General features: G+C 50.3%; 1 protein-coding gene across 6 annotated transcripts in view; it reads left to right on the top strand.

The window, feature by feature from the left end:
* MAVS (mitochondrial antiviral signaling protein) overlaps positions 1 to 3,217 on the top strand; it is a 27,210-nt gene extending 23,993 nt beyond the window's left edge. For 5 of the 6 annotated variants that reach the window (XM_023512218.1, XM_023512217.1, XM_023512219.1 and 2 more), the window contains one exon: positions 963 to 3,217. In XM_023512218.1, the coding sequence (XP_023367986.1) occupies positions 963 to 1,445 (483 nt within the window). In that variant the 3' untranslated portion in view covers positions 1,446 to 3,217. The remainder of the gene's footprint in view (positions 1 to 962) is intronic. The other variant, XM_012804185.2, reaches the window with a different exon arrangement.
* Positions 3,218 to 9,619: the final 6,402 nt, after the last annotated feature.

Raw genomic sequence — 9,619 nt, 5'->3', positions numbered from 1 at the left:
TTTTTTTTTTTTTTTGAGACTGAGTCTCACTATGTCACACTTGACACAGTGCCCTGGTGTCACGTCTCACAGCAACCCCCAACTTTTGGGCTTAGGCAATTCTCTTGCCTCAGCCTCCCAAGTAGCTAGGACTACAGGCGCCCTCCACAACGCCTGGCTGTTTTTTGTTGCAGTTGTCACTGTTGTTTAGCCGGACAGGTTCGAACCCACCACCATCAGTGTATATGGTTGGCGCTGTAACAACTGTGCTATAGGTACTGAGCCTGGCTATTTCTTTTGTTGCAGTTGTCATTGTTGTTTTTGCAGGCCCAAGTGGGTTCAAACCCGCCAGCCCTGGTGTATATGGCTGGGGCCCTAACCCCTGAGTTATGGGCACCGAGCCAGCAATGCCATTTTGCACAGGAGGAAGCAGTGAGGGATAGAGTGTGGTGGCCCATCTGCCTTGTGCCTTGCTTATCACCACCAGGATGTCTGCTCTGCCCCTTCAAAACTAGGTGGTTCAGACCACAGTCCCAGCCCATCCAGCCAGGGGCAACCACTCTGACCCAGAGTCCCCCATTGCTCTCCCCTTAAACCTGACCACAAGCCCATGGGGCCCCATCAGGTGTATGGCTGGGCCTCTGTCCCTGTGGCTGCCCCATGGCACTCAGACTCAGGCAGAATGCTGATGTAGGATGGGGCCATACCCCACCAAAGGCTCTGGGTAGGGGTGAGCTCCCAGGCAGGTCAGGGAGTAGGGAGAGGGATGGCCTGAAGGAGGCCACCATTGGTGCTGCTTCAGGACCTTAGTCCCTCTTCCCCCGGTTCCCAAGGGAAGGTGACATCAGGACCCTGGTGGGCTGTGGATGGAGGGTTGGGGCATTCGCAGCCCCATGCATGCTCTGACCTGAGAAAGAGGCCGCCCAGCTCGGCTGCCTCTCTGCCAACCCCAGTCCCTTCCAGCGTTCTCCTTTCTTTCCTAGGAGAAGACAGTGGCTCCAAGGCCCATAGGCACCACTGGAGGCAGCTCTGAGAGCTGGGGCTGTGGGCCTGAGCTGAGCAAGCCTGGCGTGCTGGTGTCTCAGGTGGACAGCCAGTTTTCCGGCTGCTCTGAAGACCTTGCCATCAGTGCAAGCAGCTCCTTGGGCACTGGGGCCTATAATAGCCCAGAGGAAAATGAATACGAGTCAGTGGGCACCTTGGGGATCCATGTGTCTGTGCCCCCCAGCGCTGAGCTCCTAGAGGGCAACCCCAGGCCACGTGCTTTCCCACAGCTCCAGAGCCAGGACAGACCAGAATCCCAGCCCATCCAGCCGGGAGCAGCCACTCTGGAAGAGGAGGAGGAGGAAGAGACGACCGGGAATGTCTGGGTTGAGCCCTGGGCTCCATGGCTCCGGAGAGGCATGGCTGGGTTGCTTGTGGTCACACTGCTGGCTGTGTTGTACCGGCGGCGCCAACTCCAGTGAAGCCCTTGACCCTCCCCACCACATACCTGCTCTGTCCCCTCTCTGGAGTGGGACTGTCCTGCCACCCTTGTCCTTTTCTTAGAGCTAAGAGGGGCTGGGTCAGAGGGGTCTAAGAGACCCTGCAAGCTGGCAGGAGCCTTAGCAAGATGGAGTTCTGGGGGCAGCATTCCATCCTTGCTCTTGAACCTGTGGGTCCCTCGCCATCATTGGCTTCCTGGGGCTTGGGCTGTCCCAGCACTCCAACCTCAGCCACCTGACAATCCAGGTTGTGCCTTCTGGAGGAGGTGCCTCTCTCCAGGCCACATCCCTATTAGATAAGGAGGTGCCACTGGAGCACATAAGGGGGTCGGTAATGCCCCTTATCCTGCACAGGTCTCAGGGCAGTTGTGCAAGGTGGGGGATCCCATAAGACCCACTTCTACCCCAGCACCCAGCCTGAACTCATTGCCCTGGGGCAGGCAGGAATGGCTAGGTGGCTGGCCTCCGGGGACCCAGCTGCTTTGGGTTCCTGCCTTCCTGGTCCCTGTGCCCTGCTAGGCAACTCCAGGGAGGTTTGAAAGTTCCTGTGGATCCCAAAGATGCTAGAGGCAGCTGCCAGGCCTAAGGAAGGCCTTGGTGCCCCTCTCCAGTCTCCTCACCCACCTCCTCCTTCTCTCCCCTGGTCTCTATTCTCTTCACTTCCCTACTTGGGCTGTAGAGGGGACCCCAAGTGGGCAGAGTTTAGGCCGAGGGTTGGATCTCAGCTCCACCTCTCCCTGGGCTGTGTGGCCTTAGCAGGTTGTCAGACTTCTTTGGGCTTGATTCCCTACATGGACTGAGTTTCTGGCTCACGCTTCAGGGGGTTCTTCTGAGATTGGAGCCTGTAGGTGTTGCTAAGTGCCTGGCTCAGAGCAGGTGACCACTAAATGCTCCTCTTCCCTCTCTTCTGCCTACCGCCCTGCTAGAGCTGGGAGTGCAGGAGGCAGAGAGCATGGTGGGTTAGGGTGCAGCACTGCAGTGCAACCCCACTCTGCTTCTCGCCAGCTCTGTGACCTTGGGCAAGGGATTAGCCACTCTGTGCCTCAGTTTCCTCACCTGTAAAATGGGGATGAATGATGTATATCTCCTAGTATTTTGAGAATTAAATGAATTTATCTGTAAATGTTAGGATGATTCCTGGAATTTACTAGGGGTTAGATATATGTTGTTATTATCACTTCTAAATGGGAGGGACTGGAGCCCTTGGCTGCACCATTATAGGCAAGCCCAGACCTTCCTGCCTTACCCCTTTATATTTGCCCATTTTGTTATCCTGTGCACTGGGAGATTGTTGGGGAGGGAGGCGTGTCTGCTGGGTCAGCTGTGCAGGAGGGGGACCAGGGCATTCTCCCCACCCCCACTCCAAGTTCAGCCACTGGTGGAGAGACAAACTATATACCAGAAACACATTGGGGTGGATTAGGGGTGTCCTTTTGGGTTCTTTTCAGGCAGCCACCTCTGGGCAAGGGGCTGGCACAGGAGCCTCAGGAGCCACTTCTGGTTGGTGCTCTGCAAGGGACAATAACTGGAGGTCTTTGCGGCATCCAGGATGGGGCTTGCTGTGGCCCAAGCTGTTGGCCATCAGGGTCCTGCACCCTGCTTTAGCTGCTACAGTCTTTCCTCTGCACTGTCATTGGGGACTTCTGTGACCCAACGACCTTTATTCTGAACTGTTGTTCTTCAACCTGTGCTCCAAATCCGTACCCTATACCCCCAAACCAGGAGTGGTCCCTACCCAAGCTGTTTGTATCTCTCCTCATCTGCCTTGCTTTTTCTTTTCTTTTTTTTTTTTTTTTTTTTTTTTGAGACAGAGTCTCGCTTTGTTGCGCCCGGTAGGGTGCAGTGGCATCACTGTAGCTCAAACTCCTGGGCTCAAGTGATCTTCCTGCCTCAGCCTCTTGAGTAGCTGGGACTACAGGACCGCACGATGATAACCAACTAATTTTTCTTTTCTTTTACTTTTTTTGAGACAGAGTTTCACCCTGTTGCCTCAGGCTAGAGAGCCATGACCTCAGCCTAGCTCACAGCAATCTCATATTCCTGGGCACAAGTATCCTGCTTCAGCCTCCTGAATAGCTGGGACTATAGGTGCCCACCACAACGCCCGGCTAGTTTTTTTATTTTTAGTAGAGACAGGGTCTCACTCTTGCTCAGGCTAGTCTGGAACTCTTGAGCTCAAGCAATCCACCCACCTTGGCCTCCCAGAGTGCTAGGATTACAGGCATGAGACACAATGCCCCACCATCTTGCTCTTGGCAGGCCCTGTGTCCTTCCACCCCCAGCCAGGTGCCCATGGGGAGCCGGTTGGTGAGCAAGTCACACATGGTGACTAGTTTTAATGTGCTCCCCTCCCAGGGGAGCTAGAGAAAAGTATCTCAAGATGGCAATATGGAGCCCAAAGGAGTGTTGCCCAAATGGAATTTCAAGCTCAGTTACCAGCCACTGTGGGAGACACCTTGGGTAAGGTGTGTAGGAAGAATCAAGGGGACTTCCCACCACTTTTCAGATGCTGCTGCTAGAAGACCTGACTTGGCCTGCATGTATCAGCAACCCCGATACAGCTGTTATCAACCCAAAGGTCTCACCAAAGTTGATTTCAATCAAGATGGGAATTAGCCAGTGTACTGGCCAGCATCACACATTAGAGTCCTGTATTTGGAGTGTGGCTTTCAGCTGCAGAGGTTGCATGTAGGAGGGAGAGCCAGGAAGGTCACCCTCACAGCCATGGCTAGGACAATGTAGAGGTCCGAGCCCAGGGAAGGGAGGGAAGACCTCCCCTTCCCATGGGGTGGGCTGGCCACCCACATCTGAGGACTTGATAAAATATATTTCACCTTGGGAGACATTACCAAGGGCAACAAAGTGAGACTCTGTCTCAAAAAAAAAAAAAAAAAAAGAAAGAAAGAAAAGGTGGGGCTTTGGGGAAGTGATTAGGTCATAGAGCTCTATCCTCACAACAAGAAAGCGAAGACCCCATCCTACAGCAACCTCCTAGCACCCAATGTTTCCAGTATGAGAGTGAGTGGTCTAATGGCGTGTTTCTGGATCATGGGGTGGAGGGTGGGGAAGGGACAAGGATTGCTTTAATCAGTTCTGTACTGTTTGTGATTATAATAACTAAATTCAGGAGAGGGGTAATAACACTTAGAACCCATAGGGAATAAGTCTTGACAAGATTAAATGTTGATAAAAGTACGAAACTCTTGGGCAGCCCCTGTGGCTCAAAGGAGTAAGGCACTGGCCCCATATGCTGGAGGTGGTGGGTTCAAACTCAGCCCCTGCCAAAAACTGCAAAAGAAAAAAAGGAAAGAAACTCTTGGGCTGGGTGTTTGTGGCTCATGCCTGTAATCCCAGCACTCTGGTAGGCCAAGGCCGGTAGATTGCCTGAGCTCACAGGTTTGAGACCAGCCCGAGAAAGAATGAGACCTGTCTCTAAAAATAGCCAGGCATTGTGGCGGGTGCCTGTAGTCCCAGCTACTTGGGAGGCTGAGGCAGGAGAATCACTTGAGCCCAAGAGTCTGATGTGGTTGTGAGCTATGACGCCATGGCACTCTACCAAGGGTGACCAAGTGAGATTCTGTCTCAAAACAAACAATAACAACAAAAAAAAGGTGGGGTGTTGGGGAAGTAATCAGGTCATAAGAGCTCTGCCTTCACAAATGGGATGAAGTGCCCTGTAAAAGATGCTCAGGGGGCCTTTCTGTCCCTCCTGCCATCTGAGTAGGAGTGAGATGACATTGTATCTCTCAAGCTGAGAGCAAGCACCCCTCACACACGGAATCTGCTGGCGCTTTGGCCTTGGGGTTCCTAGCCAGCCTCCAGAACTGTGAGAAATAAATTTTTATTGTTTGTAAAGTACCCAGCCTAGGGTATTTTGTTACAGCAGCCCATTTGGATTAAGATGTCGGTATGATCCTGTTGGAAAACCGGCAGTATCTACTAAAGCTGAGCGTATGCATCACCTGTGTTCCAGCAGGCCCACTTCTGGGTGAGCACACCACAGGAACAAGAGCTTATGTCCACCTGGACATGGGCAAGAATGTTTCTTCTCTTTATTTTATTTTTTTTAAAGACAAAGTCTCCCTGTGTTGTCCAGGCTAGAGTACTGTGGAATCAGACTAACTCACAGCAACCTCAAACTCCTGGATTCAAGCGATCCTCTTGCCTCAGCCTCCTGTGTAGCTGGGACTGCAGGCTTCCACCACAATGTCTGGATAATTTTCTATTTTTAGTAGAGACGGTGTCTTACTCTTGTTCAGGCTGGTCTGGAACTCCTGAGCTAAGCAATCCTTCTGCCTCAGGCTCTCAAGAGTACTAGGATTACAGGTGTGAGCCACTGTGCCCAGCCACAAGAATGTTTCTAACCACCACACTGTTCCCAACAGCCCCAAACTGGAAACAACCCAACCCAATAGAATGGATATGTAAGTTGTGTGAAGTCATGTGGTTAAGTCATGTGTGAATATGAATGAAAGCATTGCTACACAGAACAACATGAATAAATCTCACAAAAGTCAGTACGCACAGCAGTGCTCACTGTATTTAGAAATAAGTACTACTGAGCTGGGTGTGGTGGCTTACTCTTGTAATCCTAGCACTTTGAGAGGCCAAGGCAAGAGGACCACTTGTGAGCAAGAGCTCAAGAAATAATGACAACTGATCCATGGTCTTAGAAATCAGGAGAATGATTAACCTTGCAGGGGGCGGATATTGCTGGGAATGATTATTCTGGGGTGCTGGTCTATCTCTGGATCTGGTGTTGGTTTCATGAGTATGTTCAGTTTGTGTTCAGACTCCCTACAAGAGATTTGGACAAAAGGGAAGACCACCCAAATGAGGACAGAGAGGCCATTTAGTCAGAGCTGGTGGAGTCAGCCATCATTGCTTACATTTGGCAGGAGTCTTGGGAACTTAGGGAAGGACTTGAGTGCACTGTGATTGGGAGTTGTTGGCATGAGGACACCAGATGCAGGCTAACTAGTAGAGTGGCAGTCTCTGGGATTGGCTGGGGAACACATCTGGCTTTCCTGGTTGGTCTTGAGTTAGAAGAGGGGGTGTGGTGGTTGGAGATTGGAAGATGCTGGCAGTCACTGCCCATGTTCTGACTGTTCTGGCCTGATAGCTTCCTTGGCTTCCCAGGCTGCCTACTGCCAGGGCTTTGGGTCAGAGCTTTATTGTCACATGTAGCCTGGCCATTGTGTTTGTACGTTCAGTCTCTTAGAAGGAAGAGTGTGGGCTCTGAGTAGAGCTGCCGTGGCTGGAAAGGCAGAGGGATTGTGCACATCTCCCTCCATCTCCCCACATGGCCCTGGGGTGAGCAATGCCTGCCTGTTGGGGGGAGCCCAATAGTCAGAGGGCTCTGCTCCAGGTCTCCACTTAGCTACTCCTCACGCCAAGCTGCTTTTTTTCTTTAAGCCCTGGCTTAAAGCCCAGATCCTACAGGAAACCTCAATTAGACCCTCTCTTCATTAGGCTTCCTTAATTCCCATGGCTTACTTCAAACCCTGCTTTTATGTGTAAATTCTGACCTCTTTGCCTGCATTTTAAAAATCCACCTGAATATCTTCCTCCTACTTCCTCAGTGCTATTTTTTTAAAAACAGCACAGCTTTTTATTGAATTACAATATAAATAAATACTGCAAAATATTTGGAGACACAATGGAGATGGAGGTGCAAGAAGGGCAGGAGTGGCAGAGAAAATGGGGGTGGTGGGGTGGGGTGGGAATGTGTGCCAAAGTAAAGAACTCCCTGGGTTCTAGTCCTGTGTCCACAGTCAAATCCCAGCATTTCTCACTCTCCAGGACCCAAAGAATGAGGGTAGGCAGGTGATAGCAGATCCTCCTCCAGAGCTCGGACCATTGCCCTTGGGTGTCCTTGGCTCCGAGTGGGCTCTGCCAGCTTCCTCCGCCTCCATCCCCTCCTCCACCCATTCCCAGGTGCCATGGCCACAGCATCTGAATCACTGATTTCCTGGCCATCACACACTATCTTCTATTTAATCAATTCACTTGTATTTAACTTCAGAAGAAAGAAAAATGTGTTCATTCTCACATACAGCTGGAAATCAGTTTCTTGCCTATCCAAGGAATTGGGGAAGAGAGAAACTGTTGAAAGGATTACTTAGATTTTTTTTTTCTACTTGCTGTCATGATGATTTCCGTAGTATTGTGAACCCAGACATTCCTATGCAGGAATTCTGCTATTAGTACTTCTGGAACTGCAGTTATGAGCTTTTACAATGGCCCCAACCCTGCTCTTAGGCTACTGCAGTGATGGTAAACAGAATCCTCAGTCCAGGGACTTGATCAGGACCTCTCCCCCTCTCTGGGGGTGGAATGTGTCTGCTAAAAGACAAGCTCATCCCTTTCAGAGGGTGCAGCAGGCTGTCACCTCCTGAGCTGTGTCAGTGGACTCCTTCCTTATCATCCAGTCTGGCGGGGGTGGGGATAATTTCCCACCGAATTTTCACCTTCCTTGTAATCTAGTCTCTTTAACAATTTAAAAAACCACACAGGTAATACATGCATAAATGTAAAAAATTTAAACTCCAAACTATACAGAGATAAGCCAGAGTTTCCCATACTTCAGTTTCTCAAACTCATATACACAAGATATCCTGGGGGTCTTGTTAAAATGCAGGTTCTGATTCATTGAGTCTGTGGTGGGGCCTGAGACCTTGCATTTCTAAGAAGCTCTTTTTGAGTAAAGACAGGGCAAAGATTGAAAATGCCCTTTACTCCCTTACAATCCTATCTTCTTTTTGATGTTTTTGATGGAATGGACATCTTTCCCTGCCTTTCTCCATGTACTTCTGCATCATTTTACGGCCCTGACCTATTCTCACCTTTGGCTCAAAGTGGGGTCCTGCTTATAGCAGTGGGATACCAGCACTGCAACCTTCTCTATACCTCCCTATAGTGCCCCACTAAGGATTGCTGCCAGGTAACCTCAGCAGCTGACCTTGATGCTGGATTTTTGATACTGAATTTCCAGGCTCTTGGTCTTGGCGGTTCAAAGAATGAAGCGACGGACCACAGGATAGGTTTTATTCAACAGGTATAAGTGTTACAGCTCTCACAACAAGCCAAACCTTCTTGCAGAGTAGGACCAGTAGTAAGATAGGTTTATATATAAATGTTACAGCTTTTACAAAGGGGCAAACCTCTTTGTAAGTGTTTACAGCTCTTATAAAGGGGCAAATCTCATAGAGCAGGATACAAGTGTTACAGAGCCAAACCTCTTTACTCTTCTGCTCTTTCTCCTGAAATCTGCGCTTGGGCTCGTTACTTAGGGGCTTATATAGGGGCAATTGTCCAATGAGCTTCAGGTCTTGAAAATAGATCAATCAAGTACTCTTGATTGGTTTTGAAAACAGACCAATCCGGGATGCACTGGAGGAATTGCCAGAAGTCCACGTGAAGAGACAGCACGGTGCCAGTGTCTTCCTCTGCTCCCATCCAGTTCTTTTGGCTACAGGAGCCTCTGTTGGGGGAGGGAAGCTCCCCCCACTTGCCTACGCTCCAGCTTGCTGGTTCCTCTGCGGGCTGCCGCCAACACCACCAAGATGGAGGCAGCAGGTCCTCCAGCCCCGTTCAGCTGAGCTGGCTGGGGCGCCACTTGTCCAGTATCAACCTCATCATAAATTGATCAATCAGCACTCTCCCTATAGTCAACCTAACACTTAGCACACCTAACACAACCTGTGTGAAGTATCTGTAAGTATTGTGGTATAAGCAATATTATGCCACAACTTCATAGCTTAAAGCACTGCACTTAGTATCTCACTTTCTGTGGGTTAAGATTCCAGGTGCAGGGTGGCGCCTGTGGCTCAAAGGAGTAGGGCGCTGGCCCCATATACCGGAGGTGGCAGGTTCAAACCTGACCCTGGCCAAAAAGAACTGCAAAAAAAATTCCAGGTGCAGGTTAGCTGGGTCTTCTGGCTCAGGGTCTTTGATGAGACTGTAAACAAGGGGTTGGCCAGGGCTGTGGTCATTTTAAGGCTCAACTTGGGGAGGATTAACTTCCAAGTCTACCCACTGGTTTTTGCCCGATTTAGTTTCTTTTTTTTTTTTTTTTTTTTTTTTTTTTGAGCCAGAGCCTCAAGCTGTCCCCCTGGGTAGAGTGCCATGGCATTACAGCTCACAGCAACCTCCAA

This window comes from Otolemur garnettii, unplaced genomic scaffold (assembly GCF_000181295.1).
Source record: "Otolemur garnettii isolate 467f Iridium unplaced genomic scaffold, OtoGar3 scaffold00025, whole genome shotgun sequence".
NCBI classification, from domain to species: Eukaryota; Metazoa; Chordata; class Mammalia; order Primates; family Galagidae; genus Otolemur; species Otolemur garnettii.
Note: the sequence above shows the minus strand (reverse complement) of the source record. Positions and strands in the feature narration are given on the sequence as shown.